The 27,022-nt window shown below is 42.3% G+C and overlaps 1 protein-coding gene across 6 annotated transcripts in view; it reads left to right on the plus strand.

Moving 5' to 3' along the window:
* Positions 1-27,022, plus strand: part of RREB1 (ras responsive element binding protein 1) — a 124,639-nt gene that overhangs the window by 60,449 nt on the left and 37,168 nt on the right. For all 6 annotated transcript variants that reach the window (XM_017808438.1, XM_017808444.1, XM_017808440.1 and 3 more), the window contains 4 exons: positions 2,396-2,485; positions 3,835-3,998; positions 22,604-22,748; positions 23,862-24,001. In XM_017808438.1, the coding sequence (XP_017663927.1) occupies positions 2,396-2,485; positions 3,835-3,998; positions 22,604-22,748; positions 23,862-24,001 (539 nt within the window). The remainder of the gene's footprint in view (positions 1-2,395; positions 2,486-3,834; positions 3,999-22,603; positions 22,749-23,861; positions 24,002-27,022) is intronic.

A 27,022-nucleotide genomic window follows, 5' to 3' on the forward strand; every position in this document is an offset into this window, starting at 1 on the left:
TGTAGATACCCTGGATTTGCTTGAGCTGTGTTACGGTATGCAGAATGTACCCTGTCTGACCACTGGAGAAAGTTTGGGTTTTAGTTAATAATAAACCCCAGATTCAATACTAATCAGCTCTGGCTGAGCTATAGTGTGTTTCTGATCTTTGCTTCAAGGTGAACCAGTAATTACTCTATCGTCTGTTAATTTGCTGATTCAAAGAGAAGGCAGCCTGGAAAGCTTAAACAGACTTTGAAACAATCAAGTGCATCATGTAGAACTGCAGCACTCATTTAAAGAGGAGGGGGACAAAAAACAGTAGTGGGTTGATAATTTCACAGAAATACCCTGGGGATTAAACACCATCTAAACTGTCAGCACAGCTGCAGGGATTTTCCTTACGGCACAGTGTGCTTGTTCTCTGACCTGAGCCAGCTTTAACACAGTTGCAGTATATTTGGAGCTGAACATTACTCCATGGACAGGTTGCTGAAGTAGGATGGAATTAATATTTGTGAATTACGTGTTTGTATATAAAAATGGAGGAGGGGCACTGGGATAATGCACTTCAATTTTCTTTGCGTGTTCAGACTTCATAGTGGCAGCCTTTTTTTGCTTGCTTTCTAATGTTTTGCAAGTGCTAGTACGTTAGGCCTTGGCCTATATGTGTGGCCTACAGTGAGATGTAGAGCCCTGAAATATGGTTAGAAAAACGTGTACAAGCAAAAGAGTAGAGAGGAGTGGGAGAACCTGATTGTTGCAGTCCCAATCCTTTTAGAAGTGAAGTCACAAATTTTGTTTACTTTGGACAAAATGGGAAAACAGCTCTTCATCCATGTCCACAGGTCACTGAAGTTAATAGAAAATCATCATGACCCTGTGTTTGAAAACAGTGTAATATTATAAAAGGGGGCTCTCTAGAGTGGTTCCCCTAATCGTGTAGGAGGTGATACTGCTTTATTGAGAGATAAAAAGAACTTTCTCTAACACTGTGTCAGCATCTTCCCTCCTAACATGCCAAAGAATTTGTCACAGAGACTTGTGTTAGTCATTCTCAATGTTCTTCATGAATGCTTGTGTCTGACAACCTTCTGAGTTGATGACCTTTGGGATGGCATTGAGGGAAGATAATTGCATGGAGAGAGGAAATGCATAGACACAATCATACCTACCAACTTCCTCCCGGCTGAAGAGTTACTGAGGATGAGTTTTTCTTTTTGCTTGTTTTCATGCTTTTACTAATGATACTTAAAATATCCAGCAAAGAACTTCATTAGGAAATGTCATTTTGGCATAAATATGATATTTTCCTATTGGTCATGCAGAGATGGTTTTTGTACTGTTGGCATTAGAAGTGTAGGTAACAAGCAGTGGATCTGTCTGGTGAAGATGTGCATGATTCTAACAAAACCTGAGGTTTAATTTTCAGTGCTAGACCATTTTGTTTTTAATGTACAGGCGTTGGTGCAGAAGCCACACCTGGGCTTCTTAGTGAGGCAGTGAAAATACCCTTTACATCATCCGGTAGCCATCCTTGTGGATAAATTCAGGCAAACACCTTTGGTTCCTGCAAGAGTGCCATTTCATCCTTGGCTGAAAGAGTGGTGCCTTTGCTCAGTGTCCCAAGGGCGTACTTGAATCAGGTTGAGCTCTCTGGTCGGCTTCATTGTTTGTAGTCATGGTTTGACCATGGTTACTCCTGATTCTCACCTGGGTGGAGAACAACCGGGTTCATAATGTGATCTTTTGGAGTCACGTACACTCCTGCATTGTCACCTCTTTCTCAGTATGATCTCATCAGATCTTGCAAGCTTCAGAAGGGTTGGGCCTGGCCAGTGTGCCTGAATGGGATGCTTCCAGGAGAAACACAGGATACTAAAGGAAATGGTGCTGATGATTCAGTAAATGCAGCTCTTCCTTCTGAGTCAGCCATGGAACAGAACATACAGCCCCTAGAAAAGTGCACCAGGATAGTGCTTTGCCACAAGTTGGGGTGGAAAATCTGAAGTTCTGACAACTTGGCTGTTAAAAATCTTTTGGGAAGATTGATGACGTTTTCCCACTTATTCTGGTGGTGTTCCAGGAATTATTTTCTGCTCACCTAAATTCCTCCTGGCACTTTGAGCTCGTCACAATAATTGCCTTCACATCCTGTCCTAAACTGGTACTGATGTGTGTCCATGTGCTGTTAAAACAGCTGCTGTACTTCTGTGGTAATTGAAATGGCCCCTAATTATAAATTCAGAAAGTTTCTGAAACTTCTTGAGGAATCTATCAGATGATAAGTTGCTCCGTTAGCAGTGGCCTTTTGTACTTAGGATTGATTATATTTTTCCACCCTCAACAGTAACAGCTTTTGGGTTCTTTTATATTGATATTGCTTCTGATTGTTTTGTTCTGTTTTTTTTCACAGGAAACAAAAGAAGAGAAGTCTTCCTATACCTGTCCTCTGTGTGAAAAGATTTGCACTACACAGCACCAGCTAACTATGCACATTCGTCAGGTATGTAGAGTTACCAGCTCTTGATTTCTTACTTTTATTGAATGTCTGGTTTGCCAGGGTGCAGTCTGTACTGGTGAAAAACAATTTCATGTGCAAGTCAGAAATGCTTCCATTATATCTTTATTCACTTGTATTACTTCTATTTTAGTCTTCCTTTGCATTTTCTTCAAAAAACCACACCCCACAAACCTAACTCTGAAGTGGGCAATTGTCCTCCCTTCCTTACCCAGCATTCTGTCCCCCCCCTCCCTCCCCCAGCGGCTCAAACAAGGATGTATGTCCTGTTCTGTGTAGCTTAAGGTGTCCTAAGAATCCGGAAAGCTGCTTCCATCATGCGGTATAAGTCCTGTTTTGTTATTCTGTTTGGGTACAGATCTTTTTACTGGTCATGCAAATTAAGGAGGAGGAAGTCACAATTTTTAAATCAACTCGGTGTAGAAGAGCCTCTCAGTCCTTCACAGGATATAAGCAATTTTGGGAGGCAGAATTAAGAATATATTTCTTTAATGGATAATGCACATTTTTGTCAGCTACAGGCCTGTTCTTGCTCCTCCTGAAATATATGCATACTTAATTAGGAGGTTTGGCCTTTTCTCTAACAGAAGGTTCTGCTTAGGATGCTAAGGTGTGGTTGACAACTGTGAGTTCACTAGATACTTATTACTTCAGTTTTTCCTCCTGTACTGTAACTGTTACTTAATTTTTTTTCCCTTACTCTTCTGGTGGATTTTTTTCATATGTGAAGAAATCTTAGAGTCTCTGAGTGCAAGTAAGAAAGAGTGGTGCATATATAGCACTGTAGCTAATGGCCTTAATTTGACCCTGTAATGCATTCTTATGGCCATGGAAGTCTGCATGTGCATTCAGAAGCAGTTTCTGTTTTCTTACTACACAGTTTGAAATCAATACCTTTAAAGAGTATTTGTTTTTGTGTCTTTCTTCTGCTGTGAAGTTCATAATTACATCCCCTTTTCTTACCACTCACACAACTCCAAACCACTGCACAGCTAAAAGTATCCCAAGGTACCATTTATCTGATGGGTTGTTGCTGAGTCCCCTTTTGCTGCAGATCCAGCAGAAATGCTGCATGTGACAGGCACTGCAGGCTGTATGAAACAGCTATTTCTGCTGATGCATTAAGCGGTTAAAAATCGGGGGTGGTGGTGTTGGAGTTGAGGTGGGGAGGGCTGGGGAGGAGAGGTATTTACAGGGCACACCTTAATATAAGGTATTATGCTTTATGGAGTGGCTCTTTAAAGTCAGTTTTGAGATGTTTATAGTTCTTGATGATATTTTACTGGCACTTCAGAAGGGACTTTCAATGAAAAAAAAATCATTGCTTTCTCTAGCATAACACTGACACTGGAGGGACAGACCATTCCTGCAGCATCTGTGGAAAGTCTCTGAGCTCAGCGAGCTCCCTTGATCGCCACATGCTGGTGCACTCAGGGGAAAGGCCTTATAAATGTTCAGTATGTGGACAGTCCTTCACCACCAATGGAAACATGCACAGGTGAGTGCTGATCGTGTTCCAGGAGTTTGAAAAGGATTACAGCATAGATGGCTGGTTTGTTTCCTTGGAGGGAATTTCAAAATGACTAAAGACACTTACCTGGGCAGACAGTGTGAAGTATCGGGGACCTACTATGGCATGACACACGTACACACTAGGATGCTTAGGTAGTGGAAGGAAGTTAGAACTGAGAGAGGTTTTCTGGCTCTCTTTAAGTATTATCAAGAGTTGTTACAGCTTTTTTTTTTTAGTAGTAGTAGTAATATTATTATTATGAAAAATGGATTTTTCTCTAGGGGCAAATATATAAAGCCAAGCTCTATAGGAGCTTCTAATTTTGCGGCTTCAGGGTCATAGGTGGAAGTCGTCGTATTAGAACATCTGTGGTGGTGTTGATGTTATGTACTAAGGTATCCATGTGCCATCATGAAGATGCCTCTTTGGCATATTTGATCTTGTTTTTAAATACATTCATCAATACTTGTTTGCACTGTAAACAACTTATTGCACTATAGATCTGGCAAATTCTCTGTAATCCAAGTTTCCGAATATATTTAATGTAGTTTTATTTGCAGGGATGTAGCAATATGTCTACTTGTCAGCTGGGGAAACAAAATGTTAAATCACATGTGTGTTCCTTCCCCTCTCTCATCCAGCATTCATTTATTTGCATGGGTGGAACACCTCAGAGCTGATTAAGACTTTGTGGATTCCCACATAGCTTTAGTCCCCATATCAAAGAGTTTACAACCCACAAAGAAACTGCAAGACAAGTAGGGAAAAAGAGTATAGCTTATAAGCAAAATGGCAAGAGTGATGGTTACAGGCCGGTTCTGTGTGGGAAGAAAAGAGATCTTGTTTCCTTGATTATTACCAATCATTTTCCAAGCAGTGTGCTATAGGTAGAATGAAAGGGATGATTTTGATGACAATAAGAAAGATAACACAATGTCACACAAAGGAAGCAGTAGCTGCTTGCAGCTTTCCCTTTCTGGTATCATTTTGTCCATGTTCAAGATGTAGTGAAAACAGAGGAGAAACAGGAGGGAATGCAGTTTTGTAATTCTGTATTTGTTTAACTTGCAATTGAGTGGAATTGGGGAGGTTTGGAAAGATAGATATAAAATAAGAAGGGAAAAACACAGGGAGGAGATACTGGCCTTGGGCATTGAATAAATCACACATCTGACTCATCTGACCAGAGGTGGCATGAGCCACGTGTTTGGCAGACTGGGTCATTACTCTGTGTGCTCTGAGAAGGGCAGGGCTGCTGCTGAGTTGCAGCTGATGCCACTGTCAGTATCGAAGGGTGAGTTCCAGTGGTGGAGCCCTGGGGTGGTCAGTCACTTGTGTCTGGGCTGCTTGCTGAAGGACTGTTTGTGCGGTTTGTTTGGCTTTTTGCTCACTGGGCATCTCCTCATCCTCTTCTGGAGGCAGGAAAGGGAGGCTTCCCTGAAACTTGACTCCAGGCCTGTGAGAGATAGATGCAGTCACCTTTGCTTCTGCGGGTTTCTCCTTATAGCAACTCTTAGCGTGCTTTTGCAGCAAACTTGACAGAATTGCCAGGCTCAGTGACTTGTCCAAAATAAGTAAGTACAGATCAGAACCTTCTGATGAGAAGATTGTTTGGTTTTAAATTTTTCTCTTAACAAGATGTTGCTTGAAGTTACCAGGATGGAGTGCTGTATTTACTGACTGCACTAAGAAGGACTTCGGTTCATGCAAGGAAAATCTTCGTATTAAAAGTTCTTTCCATCTGATAGGTTCCCGTCTGCTCTGTAAAACTCCATATGTAGGCCTTCACTGCAGCAGTAGAAACCTGTTACTGAGTACTGCAACAAGTGACCCCAGACCCATGATAAGCAAAATCCTGAGCACACTGAAACAAGCTGGTTCTGCTAAAGCAGAGTTGTGGTTGGCAGACTGTGCCATGGGGTTTTTTTTCAGTGAATAACTTTTTCTTGTTGCTATAACAGACTGTAATACTGAATCTTGTTGCTGAAAGCATGAATGTGCAAGTAGGCAAATGAGGATAAATTCAAAGTGAAATTAAATTTTTTATCTGGTACTGTGACACACAAGGAAGATGTTCATTTTGCCCACCAGTACCTCCTTCTGAAACAGGTATTTCTAGTCTTAAGATGGTGTGAAGAAAATTTCTTTTGCAGACATCTCAAACTTCACTGTAGCGTCACATCCAGTGGACTGTCGGTGCTGTGGCTGAATGCCGCTTACATCACATTCAAAACTGTTTCTGCCTCAGGATTCTGGAGAAAGGACCTGCTTGCCAGGTCCTGCCTTGTGTGTAACTCCCGCAGGCCTTGCTTGTAGTGGTGCCATGTCTGTTCTTCTGTGCCAGCTAGATAACTCAAGCCCATCTTCTTCTGCTTTTGTGTGCAGTTCCTTTATCGATCTCTATTTTTGTGCAGTATCTAAGCAGTGACAGATACATGCCCAAACCAGCAAAAAAAAAAAAAGAAAAAGATTTCTAGCCTGGTACCCCTGGTAGCCAGCATGGTGGTATCCCCAAGGCATTGCACAGTGTGGGGTCAGAGAGAGCAGTTGTAGGTTTAGCAGAAACTTTTGAATGTGCTGCTAAAGAATCAGTGTAGCTTGTGAAGGTCATGCAGGAGCCTCTCAAGTATTACTGCACTTATGCCAAATACGTTCAGCTCACCGGAGTGGAGTGACGGAGAAGTTAGTCTGCCAGTATCTGAATGGGGGAAAAATGTGTAGGCACATGCTATGTACATCCTCTCTTCTCTTTCCCCTCCTCTGCCTTGTTCTGGCTCTTATTTAGCTGTCTATACTATTTTTAAATCCAGACTTTTAAAAGACCTTTTAGGGGAAAAAGTTCAATTGGAATGGTTTTGTCCAGGGAAATTCTGTGCCATGGGAATGCTTATTGCTGTTCCATCACAGAAAGAAATTTCTTATCCATTTTTCCACCTCAGAGCAGCCAGGCCATTAGACATTCAGCTTAGTGGAGGAGGGAAGCAGACAAGTTTTGGTTGCTTTTTCAGGTTAGAAAATGATTATCAGTGTTGTTACACTCTAAAGTGCCCAGGAATCTTACCTGTTGCTCTTTTGGATGACAGCAAAACTTTATGCAGTAGCCAGACTTTTTGTGGAGTTAGAGTGCTGTTTTCTGCACATCTCTGAGTTAGTCTAGCTGTGCTGGGGTGTTGCACGTACTCTTCACCTGTGAAACTGATGCTGCCCTTCCTGACTCCCACAATACATGCAGCATTTCATTTGTAAATGAGTCAGAGCCTCTCACATGAAGTGCAATTTCTTTTTGTTGTGCTCCTTGGCTCCTTGTCAACAAGTCAAGTTGAATGGGCACAGCAGACAGGAGTGGAGGGAAAGGTTCTCTTGTGCAACACTAGTCAGAAAAAAACTGCTTCCTTTTCTGACCAGGGTGACTCTTGGCCAGTATTTTCAACAGGGAACCTTGAACCCAGGCCATCTCAGAAAACTCTCTTACAGGCTACCAGTCTGTTGAGGAGTGGCCTGAGCCTTCTATGAGGACAGTTGTATTTGGAGAGAGCAAAGGTCTCTGGAGAGTGCTCAATGTCCAGAGTGAAAAGCTGATTTTCTCATTCTTCCAGATGTGCCATCGAGTTGTTCCCCCATATCAGTCTTGCTCCTACTATCTGGGGGAGGGTTGATGTAATCTGGTACAGTAACTGGGAGCTCTATTGGTATCTGGTATCAGGATGAAGAATTGTTCTGGAGAAGAAGAGCTGGAGATGATGCTGAGTTTTTTAAAGATTTCTTTTTGACCAGTATTGGAAAGAGCAAGTCTTCTTGGAAGTAGCATGCCTTCTAGCATCAGGAACTGATTTGGGGCTCGGAGGCATTGTTTTCTCGGGGCTTTTTAGGAATTTGAAGGAAGGAGTTAGGTCATAGTAATTTTGAGTTCAAAGTTCCTCTAACTGGAATGGCACTGCAGTGATCAGTCCATAAGAAAATCTGCAGTTTAGGATATGCCTTATCCTCACACTTTTATGGTAGAGACACAGCCCCTGTGGCTTTCTCTTGGTCACAGTCAATTAAAGTTGAATATTCTCATATCTCCATCAGGAGCATAAATGATAGGGAGGGGAGCAGGGATATATAAAGAGTTTTCTGTAGCTCTGGAAGAGTTGGGGATTTCAAATGTACTGTCTGCAATCAGATTGTAATAGATTGTAATTACTAAAGACTTTCCAAAGGTTTTCAATCTGTACTGTCACAGTAGCTCCCTAGGGAGTTTATCTGAGAATAGTCCCAACCCTGAGGAGCCCTTTTGGATCCAGACCCTGACACCAAATGGGAGGCTTCAAGTCTCTTACTCCATCTACACCACTGCATCCCCTCAAAATGCAGACAGAGGAGTTATGCCACTGCTGTGGATTGTAGTGGTGGTTTGTAAGTGTTAGCAAGGGATCTTGAGGTAGAGAAAAAAACTTTGCTTGACTTACTGTATTGCATTCCAGTAGAACATGCATGAGGCTTTGGGGGGAAGGGCGATGCCTCCATTTGCTCCAAGTGTTTCCTTTGGGGGAGGAGACTTTGCCAGCAGTTCCTTTTCCATTTCTGTGACTTATGATGGTCTGTGCCTATCACTTTAAAGTCACATTTTTCTCCCTGCCAAAGACATGCTCTCCATGCAACTTGAAAATGTTAATAGGATATAAATGCTGAAAAGGAGGCGAGAAATGATCTTCCTGCCAGTTTCCAGTGGGAAGCTATTAAAGGCTCTGTGGTAAGTCTGAAAAGAGTAAAGGGATAATATATGTGTTTCAGCCACAGCTTCCCCAGTTTGGTAAATGAAGCTGCAGTGTCCATGGCTGGTTTTCTCCAGGCTGTCCATATAAATGCAGTAATGCAAACTAACTGAAGTGTTTCACGTGAAACCAAAGCATCACAAGTATCTGCTTTCTTTCTCTTTTTCCATTCCTTGACCATACCTAACAAAATTATTCAAAACGGCTTTTTATTTACATCCTGTTTAGGTACTTGTAGGCTGTTTATGTACCATGTCAGGATCAGGTCTCAGAGTTTGGGAAATTTTTTTTTTTTTGGCACATGCGAAACACCACATGCAACAACCACATGCAGAAGTCTTTGAAACTCAAATTGGAAGATCTGGATCGCAGAAGCTATGCTTTGAAGCACGCTTAAAAAGGGTCCTATCAAAGAAGGTATTTCTTCTTTTAATTAAGAAGGAACTTTCATTCTCAATCTTATTTTCAGTACTAGATAATTTTCCCAAACTTCTCTTTTTAATTCACTATGGAGAGACAAACGGCTGGTTTTTTAAAGCAAGGTATGGTACTATTCTGATGTTCGAGTTAAATCTTTTTTAAACAACACTTTTTGTGTGTTGTGTGTATGTTGCTGAGTGAGTTTCTTGGGAAAGATAGAAAATGCCCATGCTGGGGGGTAACCTGTGAATTTTGATGTTTTAACCTGCCATCTCTGCTGGCAAACAAAAAGTGTACGCATGTGGAAGATTGTAATGCGCTGGTCAGAAGATGAGTGTTGGATCCTGATAAAGGCTTAGGCGTTGAGATGCGTAAGCTTTAGTGGTTTCCCTGCTTGCTTTAACATGGGCCTGTGTTTCAAGGGCAGGCATGTGCGCAGGCCGCCTGTGACTTTGCAAATATCCAGTAGGCAGAGTGTCCTCAAGAGCTGGCTGAATCCATCCTCTCCCTACATTTCACCTGTGAATTGCTCCCTTGTTATTTATGGCATTGGCCTGCTTCCAGTATGTTGTGTGTGCTTTGTAGGGTGCAGTGCAGTAACAATGCCCAGCCTATAAGTACAAATAGGATCTCTGCAGTGTAGCACAGGGAGGCTGGCATTTGCTTTAGATGGGAATTTTGGAGGCAGAGCATAGCCAAATGTGGTGATGAGCTCTCTTGTTTTTCCAGAAGAGGAGAGGAACTGCCTTATTACAACATGGTTTGTTTTCTGGTGGTTTGCGAAGATGGCCAGGTGGAAATCTGGCGTAGCTTTTAAAACCTACATGCAAGATCTTGAAGCTAAAAACAAATACCCAAGGAACTCTCCACGCTGAAGGTGACTGACACTTCACGTGTGTGAAAAGGCTGTCCCTTAGTGTCTTGCACAATAGAAATGTCTCTTTGGTCGTCTCCTAAGGAGCTTTTATTTCAATGTACCAATTGGTAGGCAGTCCTCTGAAATATTAAGAAGCAGGCTGTATTACAGGCTTTTAAATGCATTCTTTATATGTGGGGGATGATTTAACCACTGTCAGCATGCTAGTGAAAGATAAGCTTTAGCAAACGCAAGTGCCTTAATTCTTGAGCAGGGATAACGAACACAAAGGACTAATTTCTGCTTCTGGTAATTGATGACTGTAGTTGTAGGATGCAGGTGATATATGATAGCTGTTTTGGTTTTCTTTGCAATTAAAAAATGTTTGTTCCATTTTTTGCTAATACATTTTGTAAGTAAGGTTGGGGAAACAGGTGGAGGGAAGCTTTTTGGTCTCTCTTCTGTCAGCAGATACTATCCAGAGTAAATGTTTGGTATTCTGCTGGGATTCCTATGATTTGAAGAAGATTAAATTAGAAAGAACTAAAGAAAGAAAGGAAGGAATTTTTAATGGTCCCCAGGGAGAAGCCTGTGTCTTCCTCACTGTTGCTGAGCAGATTGGTCATCTTTTGTAAAGACTTTATATAAACTTCTATTTAATTCACATGACTCATGAATAGGATGCTCCAAAAAAATCCCTTCATCGATATCTTCAATGGTAAAAGACTGTGGATGAGCTCTTGTGCCACAGTACCTCTGGGCTCTCAGAGCCAAAAGGAGATGCCATGATTTTGGATATGTTACATGCTGCTTGTAGTCTTGGACAGTATCCCCCTTCAGTTATCATTAAAGAACAGCAAAGGAAGTTAACACAAAAACACAAATGCTGAGATCTGATTAGAATCAAGCGAAGCAAGGAAGTGCAGAGTTAAGATTTATATGCAGACCTTAATTAGCTCCATTGTTCTTGAGAACTGAAGCGTACACAATGAGGAACATTATACTTGCATCTCCAGAGCTCCTCACTACCTAAACATAAGAAAGACTTCAGTGTACTTTTGTGTGTGTTGCCTTTAAGCAATAGCAAAGCCTGATCTTGGGCACTGTAAGGTTGTGGATTCTTACGTTTTTGTTTTCTGCAGGCGAAAAAAGGGAACACTTTTCTCTCAAGGAGTTTAGGTTTCTGGTGTGATTTGTGTCGAGCGGAAGGTGGTCTGACGTGGCAGAGTAATACCACCCTCCTCAGGGGCAATAACATAAATCTCCGTATAACAGAGTGTATTGAGAGTAGCTTAGTGCTGCTTTGTTACCCATGTTACAGCTCAAATAAGCAGAACCCCCTTGACAGATTAGACTCTTGCCATAGAGCACATGGCAGTGCAAAACCTTGATCTTTCGACATAAGTACCCTTTCAGGAATATCACCTCCTCTGAAGGTCTAGTATTCTCAGGGATGTTCCCTCCCCTTCTCACCTTGATGAGCTGCAAAATAAATACAAGCCTTAACTTAGCAAGCACTAGAAAATCCAGGCGATCTTTGTGAGTTGAGGTGCTTTTATTCCTCAACCATAAACCTGACATTAACATGATTGTTGTGGAGATGTCAGCTCTCAAGGTTAAAAAGTAACATGTTGTTTGGTTCGCATTTTGGTTGGTGGTTTCTCTTATAGCTTGTACTTCAGTTGGGTGATTCTGTGTAGAAAATGCTGGTGGTGGGAAAGTTTGCTGAGAGAGTTTATATGTTAAGGTAATCTTTATTCAGCCTGTTGTGCATGCACATCAGAAATACTTGCAGTGCTTCTCTGATGAACGTGTATTCCCTCTGTTCCTCCTGTTGTCTGGAAAGATTCTTGGGCCAAGTACCCATGAGAATGAGGAAAAAGTCTATCATGAACTGCACTTGTGGTTGCTGCCGTTATACCTTTAATGTATGTCTTCCAGCTTTACCTTTTCTCCCCCCAGTATCTAACCTGCTCAACCTGTTCTAGTTCAGCGTGCTGAAACCAGCAAGCTGAACTAGAACATACCCCCTCTCAGGGTCAGCAAGTTTTTTCCTCTTTCTTTTCTTCCTTCTTTTAAAAATAGGCTATTCCTTAACAGTAGCTTGTAAGCATTTGGTGAAACTTCTCCAGCTGTAAAAAAAAAAACAACCGAAAACAAACCCAAAATGGTGAGGGGAATCTTTCCATTTGGACTTAGCCAGACCCTTTCACTCCGGTTTTTGAACCATGATGCATAAAGCTTAGGCAAAGTATATATTTAATTGCAAAGGTCTATAAAGTAGTAGTGCCATTATACAACTGCTAAATAGCAGACAATATGCAAATACTGCTTTCTGTTTCTCGAGGGCATCTATAGATAGATATGCTGAGTTCTTCAGGCTGCTCTCTGAGCTGAAGTTTACCAAACACTCTCAGTGATTTTTTTGGTAAATCCTCAGAGTCAGCTCTCCAGTGCTGACTCATGTGAAAAGGTATCCTGAAACAGAGAAGGGGTACAACTTCTGTGGGGCCCATTTTTGCCATCAAGCTAACGGCAGTGGATGGTGCAGCTGACCTAGCTTGTTCCCACATCAAGCCACTTCAGTGTGTTGTCTTTTTAGACAGTTTCAAGCAGAGGGTAGAGAGACTAAAGCGACAGTTGCTCATGGACTTAACTGAAATTAATTTCTTTTGAGGGTGAAAGCTCCCAAACTCCTGTAAAGTAACACAAGTCATGCAGGAACTTCTGTTTCCAGCTCCTACACTTAACTAAACAGACATGTAACAAGACATGAAACCTTTCCCTAGGCTTCTCTGCTCTGTGTGGAATGCTGTGAGGAAAGAGGACCGCATGTTCAGGAACAGGAGAGGAAATGGGCTGAGCACGTGAAACCTCTTTTGCTGGGATGCCGTCCTCAGCGCTGGGAAAAGTTTGCACAACTTGTGTGTGTGTGTGCAGTGATAACCTCTTACTTCCTTGCCCCTCGAGTTACTTGGTGACTGCTGATATGAGGGTGATGCGGAGACCCTGCTGTAACGAAGATGCGCTTCTCTTATCTAGCGCAGCTTCCTTGCGTGCGTGCGTCTGTGTGTGTGTGTGTGTGTGTGTGTGTGTCGGGGGCAGATATTCAGCTCCATCTGCACAGCGTCCCCAGCATTGCTGTGCCTGGCTATTTTTTCTTCCTTGAGCTGTGTGACGCAGCAAGTTGTTCTGTGCTGTGTGCCATCAGGATTGCTCAACAGCAGAGTGTGAGAGGGAACCAACAGCATGAGGGCTTTGCCTGGTTCTGGGAAGTAGCTGGGTTTGGTTGGTTAGGAAAGGGGTGCGGTTTGTGGGGAGAGGCAGGATGTACCTAGGACTTCTTTGACTGTGTTTGCTCCTTAGCATAAACCTTTTCCTTGTTCTGATATACTTTCTCTAATTTTCTCTTTCCTTCTATCTCCTTGTTTTCCCTGTTACTGAAACTTAAAATGACTTCAATTGTCCTTACCATCTAATAACACTTGTTTTCTTTTAACATGAAATTTCCTGAAAAATCAGTACTGAAGTAATTGATTAAGGTTGTACTGTGTGTTAACTAAAGGACATGCCTGAAAACCAGAAATTTCCAAAAAGATTGAAGGAAACAGTTCAGAATGTCCCAGGCCAGGATTTTGGTACACTTCTAAAAATATTATTCCTGCTTAATTTTACTTAATTTTATTGTTGTTAATAAACTTTTTTCTCCAAGCTCAAGGAGGTACGGTGGCCACAGAAGGATCTGGTTTAATACTGTCTTCTGTGAAAGAGTTTCCTTCGTCTTGGAAGTCTCCTTACAGTTAATTTAGGTCTGCTCTGAATTTAATGCAGACTGCGAGCCGACAGCTTGGTGAAGTGATACTGGGAAGCTCACACTGCATTTCCCTTCTCTTTTGCCCTCCTTATGCCAGGATTGATGCAAACTGCAAATAAATGCTTTCTTTTGCTGTCCTTTGGGAAGCTTTGCTTTAGAGGCATGGTTTGAATCACTTCCCTGTCACAGCATCATCAGGCAAATATTTGTCTCCCATTTTTCCTTTGAGGTGTTCTGACAACGTTGCTGTTAGGGAACGGGAGTAACTTTGAGCCAAGCTGGGAATGCAGTTGTATCAATTTCAGCCTGTTTGAACTTGCTGAGTCTGCGTGGCAAGTAGTTGCTTAATGTGAATACAGCATAATTATTCAGAAATGGTACCCCTCCTCCCTTTGGATTTGTAGATCAGTATCTTTCCTCTCACTCATACTTACAACTTGCCTTTTATTCACAGCAAAGCAAAATTTTTCTCTATGATAAAAATACAGAATGCTCTGTGTGGATGTGTGTGTATCCTGTATCCTTAGGTATCATGTACTGGCAGCTGCGTGGCACTGGTTCACTTTGCAGACTGTCCTGGTAGCACTGAAAAGAGATTTCAAATCCATCATTTGAATTTAATCACAGGTGGCGTTTTCAGCCTTAGCACACCCAGCTAGTCTTGGTGGATCTGAATAATAACACTCATGTCATCCTAATGATGCTATCTGCTGGGAGAACCTCATTGCACAGGGAGACAGACAATGTGGCAGCCTGCTTGAAACTTGGGGGGATGCTTCAGGCACATCTGTGTGGCACCTTGGATACCTGGGGGATGCCAAGGGGACTGCTACACCCATGTGCTGCCACATGCTGCTGTGTGGGTAGGCTGACCATGTTAGCCCTGGAAGACAGTGCTAATAAGCACTGGAACCTCCATGACGATAATGAGCCGTGCCGCTGTGCTGGCAGGATAGCAGTGCCTGGATGCCATGGGGAGCACTAGCTGGGGGATGTCCTGCTGTGTCTGGTTGCAGACAGCTGAAATGAGTCAGGGCTTCCCAATCTGATCCTTCCTGGGATCTGTTTGCCCCACCCTACCCTTTCACTGCATGCATTGCAGTGGCTTTCTTAATAGCATAGCCATGGAGACTTCTTGCTGTTCAGCTTCATTTTGTTTATCCCATGCTAGTGTTCAACACTGGTGACCACTAGAATATTTGGTGGTACTTGAAATTTGTTTTGAGATTGCTTTGCAGTTGTAAGAGGGCGTTTCCCATATGGTTGGGGTTTTGGTATTTGAATGTCTCTTGTCTTGCTGTGAAGTGTGCGTGCGTGTCTGAGGGCTTTTTGGGTCATTTTTAGGTTTTTTTGAGGATACAAATATTAAACAAGCCAAGAAGAGAAGACAAACAGAAACTTGTCCAAGTACAGATCATGTCTGATTTGCAAAATTACCTGCATCTTTCTGGTTCCTTTCTGATTATAGCTGGCAAGGGCTGAGTGGATTGCTCTCTTAAGTGGGTGATGTTGGTAATTAACACTGGAAATACATTGTCAATACAGATTCTCTACATGTTTTAACAAACAAACAACTGACTAAACTCTTTAACCAAGGGTATAATGGTACTACACTTTTGAATTAAGTTCCAGTCATATTCACGAGACTCTTAAGGAGGGAGTTAGCAGCAGGGTATTGAATGATTGCTCCTAAAAATACTGCTGCTTCACTTTCTCTTTGTTTAGGTTTTGCTTCCTGTACTTCTAATCAAAAGGCAGAAGATTTAAAGAGGAGTTCCCTCTGTTTTCCTATATTTCTAGACAATTTGGGCTGAAGTATCATTTTTTTAAGCAGAATGAAACAAAAACAGTGACAAAGATGGCATGACATAGAGATCTCTAACAAGAGATGTTACCAGTGTAGTTTTAAAGTCTTTTTTCTCTTTCTCTGAGGCATTTTTCATTTCATGAGGCCTGAAGAACATCATGGTCCAAATTTCAATCTAACTTGGATGCATCCTTTACTTCTGTTGGTTCTGATATGATGGCACAAAGTTGAAGCTTTAACAAGTTTTTTTTTAAAAGCTTTGTTTTTTTTTAAACAGAGATGTTTGGTCACGTTCTGAAGGACAGCCTTTTTTTTTTTTTCCTCTAAATTATTGAAAAAGTGTTTTTTGATTCTTTGGAGTTTGATTGCTGTTACTTGAGGGGAGCAATGTAAGTGAAGGATCTCGAGAAGGAAAATAGTGAAAGAGCTAAAGCAATTATATCAGCTAAATTGTGACTGACAAGCTCAATTCTTTGCAGACTAGCTTGGGAACTTGAGTAATTCATGTTGGAAAGGGAAAAAACCCTGTATTTTAAATAAGTTGAAGGATGGAAAGCACTGATTTTTATTCTTAGTCTTTGATTTGAATGATTGGATGTGTGGCTCCCTTGTCTTTTGATAAGTATCAGATGTGTGAGGATTTTCCCCTTGGTTTTCATGTCAAACTGCTTAGAAATCACAAGGGAAATGAGGAATAGCCATGTGCAATACAGTAGAGTATAGGGTACATCTAGTGGTAAAGTGGAGAGACTTATAATAATATGTGGGATATGAAGCCAGAACCTGAACTTGATACTGTCAGATGATCTCTCTGGACTGATAATGCCCGGATTCATTGGCCTCCCCACTGCGTTTCCACAGGCGTGGAGACATGAGGGAGGAGGAGGGTGTTTATACATACACTGGATTCTGTGCTCGAGAATTAATCTTGATTTAGATGCTGGGACTTTCCCAACCAGGCCTCAGTGAAATTGCGTGCTGCTCCCCCTCTGGACATGCTGCTTACCTGGCATAAACCTCTCTTGACTGAAAGCCAGCAGTGCTTGTGCTGCCATAGTTATAAGGGAGAGGCTTAACCCTGGACCCTGCTCAAAGGCTGCAAATACACCCTTTTGTTCCATACCTTCCTTTTGCCTGGGCCTCCAAGTCAGACAGACCTTTTTTCTTAGGGATGTGAAGCATATCAGGAGCCATGGAAACTCAGGGTGCAGCCACGGTGAGCTTTTCTCTTCCCAGAATTAAGACGTGAGGGATTCCCACGCATGCTGAGGGATGCTTCCTCTTCAAGAACCAAAGTGGCGCTGATCGGGTTATCTGCATGCAAAGCAGGAGCTCCTGGTTTTGTTCATAATTCAGTGGGACCCGGAGCTGGGAGCAGCTGCATCTTGCAATTGCCTCCTTCAGGATTCTTTGGCTGCTCATTCTAGCCTTGAGCCAGCCAGTCAAAACCTGCCCACGTTCTGGTTTTGGCATTGAAGCTGTAGGCTGCCCTGTTTCGAGACCTCCAGAAAGCTTACACGATCAACATGCAAATCCCTTTGACATTAAGAAAATACATCAGCCCTTTCTGGAGATGCGGTAAAAACTGGGATGTGACCAGCAGGAGCTGTATGTCACTTCAGCAGGACACATGCTACCCCTGCCCTCCACATGAGTCACTTCCCATAGACACTGATCCAACACCATCCACAAGGAGAAGAAGGAGTAAGGCACTTGAGTTCTGCATTTGCTTGTTATTACAGAAGTCTCATCTTCAATGTAAAGTAGCTAAGTATTTCCTTGCTGCTGTTCTGGGCCAATAGTCACCCTTCTGAAATCATGCTCTGCATTACAGTGTGGGGTTGGAAACTTTTTCTGCCCGTTTGTCTTAAAAAAGGGAAAAAAAAGAGAAAAGAAACTGGGGAAATTCTTTTGTAGTATCATCTTAATCATTCTGCTCATGTGACCCTGAGAAGGGAGAGGAAAGTTGTAGCAGAAAAGAGGAAGTGGAAGGTGATTCTCAGGGGGAGGATGGAATGAACGGCAGTCAAGCACTTGAAAAAATGTGATTTTGTTGGTAGGGCTGGCTGGCACACAGACCTAGCACAGTTGGATCCTCTTGGCTCACCTGTGAAATTCCTTGTTCAATAGGGAGAGAAGAGATTACAAGGAGAGCTTTTTCATGTACAGCTGTGCTGTGAAAAGCATAGTGTGTAGCAAGTTATTTCCTTTTTTTTGCATAGCAGTTCTTAAACATTTAGAGTTTATTCAGAGGTGGATCAGACATGTTTGGAAAAGACTTAATTTCCATTTTGGGATTATTGATTTCAAATTTTTCTGGTTCTCTGTTCTCATTTTAAATAGAGCTCCACCACTTTCTCTGAGGTTAATCAAGGCTAGCTAGCACTTAGTGCAAAGGAGTCCTCCCTAATATTAAGCTCAATTTTTTATCCCCTTCCTGTCATCCTGTGTATCATGGTTGCATTTTAGTGTTTTACCCTCGGTACTGTCCCAAGTGCTTGCATGCTGGGGAGACTAATAACCACTATATGAAGTACAGATTTCAGGGCTCTGTACCTTCCTGAGCTTGTCTCCTGTGCTTGAGTTGCTCTGTAGGATGGCTCAGAGCCACAGTTCATTGATTTAAATTGGAAAAAAAGAGCCAAGTTTCATCTGCTGTGGCTCCGGCTGTCTTCTGAGCTGCAGTAGTGGTCACTTCTGAGCTGCTGGCACATGTTACTGTAACTTGCATCTCCAGATGAATATGAGCATTTCTGTGCATGTCCTTATTTTGCCCTTCTTTTTTTGAACTACATTCTCACTTAAAGTGTTGAGTGTTTATCTTTATTTTTTAGAACTGATGAATGTCCTATCATTTTCCTTTATCATTGTAAGATGCTGAAAGCCAGGCTGACTTATGAGCCTGTCTTTCGCATTCAAAGTATGCCAGTGTTGTCAGGCCAAAATATGTTGTTATAGTCACAATGGGAAAATAACTTCTAAGCACAGCTTTGTTCCTGTTCTTCTTGTATCTTGGCAGGCTAAAGTGAGGTCGAACATTTCCAGTGTTACATGTAAGATCTAATCAAGGCAAACGCTTCTAAAGGAGGATAAGGCAATACAAATACTTCCCCCCCCTTAATTATGACTAGGAAACTTTTTAAGTAGAAGAAGTCTTGGTGAAGGGAGTATTTAAAAGAAAGGTTGTGGATGTGGATGTGACTTGGCATCTGCTGCAGTTCACCCATATTGGGTGATAAATGTTTTCTCGAGGCAGAATGACATCCATGTTGCAAAGTAAAAGAGAGAGATGAAGATTGTGTCTATCCTTTGTACTTCTTGGCTTTATCTTCCCGCTTATCTTGGGCTGTAGCTCTAGTAATCTTTTTCCTCTCCACCCTTAACTTGATGTAGTGAAACTTGCTTAACCTGCCAAAGGAACAACCTGCTGGCTGTAATGCAGGCAGGTTGCGAATTTCTTTGAGAACTCTGGAACCTGCTGCTTTGGTTTTAGATTTTTCTTTTTTTCCCTAATGATCACATGCAGAGAACTATCACAGTGGCTGTGATGTTTGACCTATACAGTAAAAGTCAAAGGTGCAGTCAGGGTGTCTTCCTGTTTATAGCTTGATAACTCAGGCTGCTTCCTTTCAAATATGCAAAACTAAAACATGAAGGGATTACCACATTCCTTGCTGTGGGTACAGATTCTGCTCTGGCTTTTAGGCATGGCAAAAGCGCACACGTTGCAGGAAGGAGAACTGCAAGCTGGGGGGAGCCAGTGAGGGACGCCAGACATAGCAAAGCCCCGTTACTGTGGTGCTGCACCCGTTAGCGAGCCCTGCCTTACTGGCATACTTTATATTGCAAACACAGCTGAACTGTTTTTGGGACTTGCAGGAGCCAGTGTGTTTGCGTGCATTAGGTCATGCCAGGCAGAGGTGCCAGACTGGACTGGCACTAACCTGGAGATCTCAAGAGTTTTTCCTGTTGGTATGCTGTGGATGTGCCATCAGACCCCTCTTAAGTAGGAGCAGTTCCATCAAAATAAGCAGAGTTCAACAGGTGGACAAACAGCAGGAGGAAAGATCATAGCCCTAAGGAAGGGGTGTTTTACATAGGTAGCTGCTAAACAGGAGTTGTGCATACTTGTTAATGGCTGAAAAGAGACTTTAAAAGAAAATAGGAAGAAAAAATCTCACGCTTAATGCATAGCAGGTTTTTGTTGTTTGTTTGTTTACTGGATGAATGTAATTTAGCTTGACCGATTTGGCTCTCTAGCTATCTGAAAAGTAACTGGCCGAGTAGTATTAGCTGTGCATCAGCCAAGATGCCAGAGGGTTAAGCAATCAGACCATGTGGGTGTGTCTGGGGTGGGGGGACAGAGAGGCACATGCAAAAGCCTTTATCTCGCTTTCAAGAGATCACTGAAACTGGGAAGCAGTCTTTACCAGAAAGAAATAATAAAAACACAGACCAACCAACCACCTTCCAGATTCAGCTTTGCCTGTGTAATTGAATGCTATGTTTTCATGTTCCCAGGTGCTTTTCAAGTTATATCTTCAGTAATTGTGGACAGAAACCCTTTGAAGAAATAACTGGTTTCTTCTCCCTTATTTTTGTGTGAATACAGAAAACTGCTGCTCGTGCTGTTATCACCCATAAGAGAAGTTCTAGATAGTATGAGAAGTTAGATCAGTGCCACCGGGGGAAAAACAAACAACCAAAAAAAAATGAGGTAGTACAGTACCTATAGATGCCTTCCCTGCAGATTTTGTGAGACCCGGTAGCACTGGATTCATTGTGGATTAATCAGTTGCTTTGTGCCTGTGGTGCCAGGGCTACCAGAGGGCTGAGGCAGGAGAGTGCACAGCACTCTGGAGGCTGTGTCAGCACTCCAGCTTCTCTCTGGGTTCTGTCAAACCTGGAGAGAGCAAAACTCTCAGAGCTTCATCCTTCCTTCTGCTCCCAGTTGGGCGATCAGCAGGGAAAGAGGTCAGACAAATTCAGCAGCATTTCTGTGATTCTGTGTCCAGTCTGCTGGGCATATCTGCACATAGATGTGACTGAGAGGTGTCACCAGTGTCTGTCCACCGTTTGTATGACCAGTGCAGGTTGCTGGGGATCTGGGGAAACCACTTTTTTTTTTTCCTCGTGTGTTTGACGGGTGCTGAAAGAAGGCAGTAGCTGAACAGCCATTTTAGTCTTGCATTGGTTCTGGTATGTGTGGTGCTTTTGCTTGAGGCTGTTCCCTCATAACACCCTTAGAAGCCTGGCTGTAGTTTGAGACAGTAATTTAGATGCCTTCTTTGTTTTTTTTAAAAGGTTCAGAGGTTGTGAAAGGAAACATTAAAAAAAGCATTTTGTGATGAGACAGTCTTCCCAGCAGCTCCAGTGGAGTCTGCTTGTGGGTCATAGAATCATCCGGGTTGGAAGGGACCTCTGAGATTATCAAGTCCTACCCTTGATCCACTACCACCATGGTTACTAGACCATAGCACTAAGTGCCACATCCAGTCTCATCTTAAAAACCTCCAGGGACGGAGAATCCACCAGTTCCCTGGGCAGCCCATTCCAATGCCTGATTACCCTCTCTGTAGAATTTCTTCCTAATATCTCCCCTGGCAGAGCTTAAGACCATACCCTCTTGTCCTCAGGTCAGCTTGGTCCTGAGTGTTATCTTGAATCATCATGTCCTTGGCATCCAAAACTAAAACGGATTTAATGTCATAACACCCAGGCAGTTATGAGGACATGCAAGACTCGTCTAGGTTACAACATTCTCTCGTGTTGGAACATGATAGTGCGCAGTCATGTTAAATGGTACAGTCCTGAGCCGAGTTGTGGATGTGACTTTTCTGAAAGATGTACCCAAATGCCATTAACATTGTCTCCCTTCTGTTTTTTTGAAGTCATTCATATGGACAAATGGCCAACTCTGTCCTGCACTCCAATATCTAGCTATTAGAAGCAAAAATTTCCGTTGTATCTAGGAGCATAAGTTTGATTTTTTTTTTTCCAAATCGAAGTGAGGCTAAAGGCCCTATATTTAAAAAAAATGTACAATTTGAGCTTTGAGTTCTCAGAAAAAGAAGCATGGAAGTAATACCTTTCATCTAACTGAAGGGAACTAACTAGATGGCAGTATCTTCCTCAGGTTGCAAATATGGAAAACCAATAGGCAATTGGGTCAGGTACACGGATATTCATGAGATTGCTTCTTGAGTCATTTTGCCCCTCTCCTTTTCCCCATGTCTTTGCGACAAGAAATAGTTGTTTTCCTGGGAAAGCAGGTTTGTGAACATGCCTTGGAAGTATGGAGTTTCACAAGTTATACCTGTTGCTGTTTACCACTGTGACCAGATATATCTTGACTTGAAAGCTGCAGTTGAAATTCAATATTGGGGTGCACTATTGTGTTAAGGATGAGAAGGAAACAAATATATCTAAGTGTTGCTCTGACACTGGAATGTGCAGATCCATTTGAGGTACTGTCTCAAACTCTAAAAGGAGAGCCACTGAAGATGGGGTGCTTTTGTTGCACTGAGAGAAGTGAATGCTAAGCTGCAGGCTTTCACTTACTAGATGGCCACAAGACTGGGAGGCTGGATGTATAGATTGCTGTGCAGTATTAGGCGGGATTGGGACTTCTTGGATGATGGGGAACAGGTACAGTGCTCATGGAGTTAGATGGCAGCAGGGCAAGTGTTGTGCTGTGGTTGGGACATGGAGGAGAGCTTCTGGTCTCCCTGCTGCAGCTCCATGCAGTCCCAGGCACTGCAAAGGGCCTGGGCTGGATCATACCCCAGTTGTTTTTCTAAAGTTCAGTCTGGTTTACAGAATCTCTGATGATATCCTTTAAAGGAAAACCTTAGAAATGGTGTTGGCATTAAAATTTACGTGGACTTGCTGCCCTGATTTGCCTGCTGACAGTGTCTTCTTCCCCCTCCTGCTCAGGCACATGAAGATTCATGAGAAGGATCCGAACAGCACGGCGAGCACAACTCCCCCCTCGCCGCTGAGGCGCAGGCGATTACCTTCAAAACGGAAGTTTAGTCACGATGCTGATTTGGACAGAGAGGAGAGAACACCTGCAAAAAAGGTTCTTTATGGGGCATGAAGTAAAAGATGTTTCTGGCTACCTCCTCGACTGTCTGCTGTTGAGTTCGTGCAGTCAGCATAGAAATATTAAAATGTGGTCGTGTTACAACCCTGAATATGAGTTACCATGCTTGTCCTGTGTAGCCAACATGGTTGTCTGAGATTGAAATAATTCAGTTTTTCAAATTCTTTATTGTTTAAATTTTTGGATTTGCTTATGATTTACAAAAAATTGATGTTGGATGACAAGAGGATGAACTATTCTTTTGCTGCTGCAGCTTTTCCTGTAGCTTTTTTTTTCTTCACATTTAATTCTTAGTAATCTTGCAGGATGGTGATTTAAACTTTTTAAAAAATACTGTTTACTTCAAAAGCAGCAACAGCGCAAGTCTGGTTTTGTCTTGATCTGGAGGGAAAAAAATCTGCAGTGCATTTCCCTTTCACAGTAGCATAATCCTGCATTATTGGAGTTGCAAGAACGACCAGAAAATATTTATTTGAAGGCTAGACATTTCCACTAGGGTTTTGTTTATGAAATACTTGTACAACATGTATGGTGGCTGCCAAACTTGACTCTTTCCACTTACTATCTCTAAATGGCAAGCTAGAAACAGTTCGTTTTAGCACAGTATCCCTCGTTCTGTGCATGCTTTTTTCCCTGTAATCAGTAGAGAACTACAGAAAACATGCACAAGTTCATTGCTTTTCCCTGAACCACTTGACTTAGCAGTTGGAAGTATCTCAGTGGCATAAATAATTTAGGCTGACAGCTCCCTTGGCTTTCTGAAGGGGGAGGAATGCTAGTTCAGTGGTATTTAAACATACGGGTTTATAAGTTGTTCAAATCAGTTTCTCATCAGAACTGATATATCTGTGACTCAGTTGCACACTTTATCTCCTACTGAGTGTCCTTTTCTGTCCTGCATGTTGTTACACATGTGCAGAGGCTCTGTCACTTACCCTCTCTGCTGTGGAATGTAATTTCTGGTTGCTTGCAGCAAGGTTAGGACCGAAGACCGCTACTTTGTTTCTAAAGAAAGACTTTGAATGGGTTGCAAGTTTGGTTTGTTCCTTAAAATTTGGTCTAGTGAGGTTTTTTTCCCTTTTTCTGAAGGTTGTCGAGGATGGTCACTCTGGTGAAGGGGATAAGAAGGCTGACGATGAAGTTTATCATTGTCCTGTGTGTTTCAAAGACTTTTTTTGCAAGTACGGGCTGGAGTCCCACATGGAAACACATCCAGATAATTCATTGAGGTAAGAAATAAAACCAAGAGTGTCTCTCATCATCAGATGGCCTGAGGGAGCCTTCTGGGGAGGGGAAGGAGCCCTTCATCCCCCTGCACTGTTAACTGCCCCTCTTTGTGATTTTGAGCAGGTTTTTAAATGTTTTGCCTCATCCTGTGTCACCAGGGTGCTGTAGAGTTTAATTCTATTATATTTTGCATATTCAGGAAATCTTGCTAGTTAATAGCTGGAAATATTTCAGAAAAAATTATAGCCCCCTTCCTCCCCTTGAAACCTATCACTGTTGTTACATAAAACTGTAAAATGCCAACAGTCCAAAATTTTAACAAGTTAGCAAGTTAAACTGAAGATGCCTAAAACATGGAGAAAAACCTGATAAAAGTATTCAGGTATTAATTTACGAGATTATTCTGTTTGGAGAGAAGAAGGCAACTAGATATGAAGGGGTTTTTTTTGAGTCATGGGAATGAAGATAGATGAGTTTCTGGTTCCAGACTTTCAATAAAATGTTTTATACTTTTCTGCCTGTTGAGGTTAGGGAATGATGTGGATTTTGGCTTAAATCAACTTCGCTTAACAAGGAAAAATTAGTTATTAATTGTTTGGGAAGGTGCTTGGATGTTGTATTTTGGTTCATGTAATTGCCCCTGAGACTCCTGATACTTTTTTATTTCCTGTTTTTTTACCGTAGAGAAATGTAGAGCCAGATACATGAAGATAAAAAAGAGATATTTAAAGCCTAGTTTAAACATGTAGAAAAGCTGCTATTTTAGAAAAGGAGATTGTTTGTTTGCTGCAGCTTATCGGTCTTTTAAGCTTATTTTGGGACATTGGACTCTAATTCAGCATCTTGAAGTATCAACACTTACTCCTGAATGCAGGTTCTTAATAGAATGGCATGGAGCAGAGGCATCTCATTCTATTAAATGGGATTAATTCTATTAAATTTTCCTTTTATTTATTTTTTTTTTAGAAAACCATGATAAGTCCATGTGACATATTTTTAAAGGCATTGTAAGTGTTGCAATTCAGTAATTGGAAAGGAGTTGAAAAGTTTGGTCCGTTAAATGTTGGTTAATTAATGTACTTTGCTGCTTCTGAGGTAAATGAGGTAAATTTTCATTATAGATCAAAACTGAAACAGTTCTGTTCTCTGGCAAAAGCTCTGCAAGCCACACAAATTGGAGTCTGAGACAATTTTGCCTTACACTTCATGCTCTAGAGAAAAGTGACTGTCATATTAGCTTTATCATGGTATTACCCTTATTTTGAAGCTTCTGTGAAGATATGTCTTCTTCACAAAGATGGACCAGAGGAAGAGGTGGATTGTCTTGCTTTGAATGATGGATAAAAGATAAGGGAATAGATACCATTCTAGCTTGGCAGCTTTGCTGTCTGCTGCAGAAAGGCAGGGAGACACACTGGCTGTGCAAACGTGCTGTTCCTCTTCGTGCAACTCTTTCTCTAGTATTAGGAGACTTGCTTTTGTATAATATTCACCTGATATGGATTTTGCTACCCTTGATTGTGTTGAACGACAAAGATTAGAATGTGTCCCTAAATCAAGAGCCACAATTGTTGAGCTCTGTGGGCATGATTTAAGGGTTGTGCTGGGATGCTGGTTTTTATGAAATTGTGTAGATGGTGGTAAGGGGGGATTGTCAAGTATTTACTTCAGCAGTTTAAGACAAGTCAGTGGAGATAGGACAGGACAAGAAAGCTGTGGTTCTCCGTGGTCAGCTACAATATTCAAGTGCAACTTACCCTGCCCATCTGGTTTAAAACACACCTTTTGTCCTAGTCTAGACAAGTCAAATGACACTGTCTGCTTGGCCCAACCTAACTGAAAATCCTCTTGTAAGCAGAGCAGTTTGAGTTGCTCTTAAGGTGACTCTTTCATCCCAAAGGAAATGGGTTAAAATCCTTGGCAGACAGGGGCTGTAATCCCCTGGCTCCCAGTGTTGTGCAAGACTGGCTGTAGGATTCAACGAGATAAGCAGAATGTGGCATGCCGTTCTCAGTCCAGAGTTCATGTGATAGAAATCTTTTTGGTGAGGCTTAAGGGTGCTTTTTTGAGTGAAAGAGATGAAGAAAAGAGAATATTTTGCTAGAGTATCAGAGCAAGAGGCATATGTGTACGGGTATGCCTGTGGTGGGGGAGCAGACTGCAAAATGTTAGAAGGAGTTCATCAAGTCCTGTTGTTGCCTTATTGTAGAAGACAAGGGGAAAGAACTCTCATTAAAGTTCAAACGAACAAAAAAGCATAGTAACTGTGTTATGAGCAAAGGGCAGGGAGCATAACACCCTCAGTCTCTTTTTATTGCCCATACTGTAAAAGTAGAGTCTCTTGATCGGGACCTGTGAAGCAGGTATCAGATGTGTATCCCAGAGCCAGATGCTCTGGGGGCTGGTGGTTGGTTTGGAGCTACTGCAATAGGTAGCCCAGTACAGACTGTTTTGTCATGACCAAAAATAAGTGATGCTCAATTTGCCTAGCCGTGCCTCTCATTATAAGGGCACAGGGCAAACATTCGATTACTCTTTGCTCCCCCCAGTAGTTACTATGAAAATGAGTGCAGACCGGCTCTGAAGCAGTGCAACAGTGTGCACTGCCTAGGTGGTGGTACCAGCCTCCCTTCAGGGATGTTTCCTCAGCAGCAGCCAAGTGCCCCGGTGGGCAGGAGCTTCTGCCTGGCTTCCTTGTGGTCCTTTAATCCTGCCATTATAGTGCTGTTGTGTAAATAGAGCCTCTTGCCCCCAGAGCTGTCTGAGTCTGTCTGTCCCGGCCCCCCTCCTGCTATGCAGCAGAAAAGGTACGGCTGTCTGGTAGCCCTGGGATCTGTATGTGAGCAGCTAATTTACAGGGTGGGCCAATACCCTTCCAGATACTGTCAAATGAACAACTTTAAATCACAGGGTTAGCTGTTCAAAGTCAGTTGAAAAGACACTCCACATTGTCTTCCCTGGTACTGCTTTTTCATGTAAAACCTCGAGCAGGGAGCACCTCATTGTTTACTTGCAGCAGAATA

This window comes from Lepidothrix coronata, unplaced genomic scaffold, assembly GCF_001604755.1.
Source record: "Lepidothrix coronata isolate B3197 unplaced genomic scaffold, Lepidothrix_coronata-1.0 Scaffold23, whole genome shotgun sequence".
Lineage (NCBI taxonomy): Eukaryota > Metazoa > Chordata > Aves > Passeriformes > Pipridae > Lepidothrix > Lepidothrix coronata.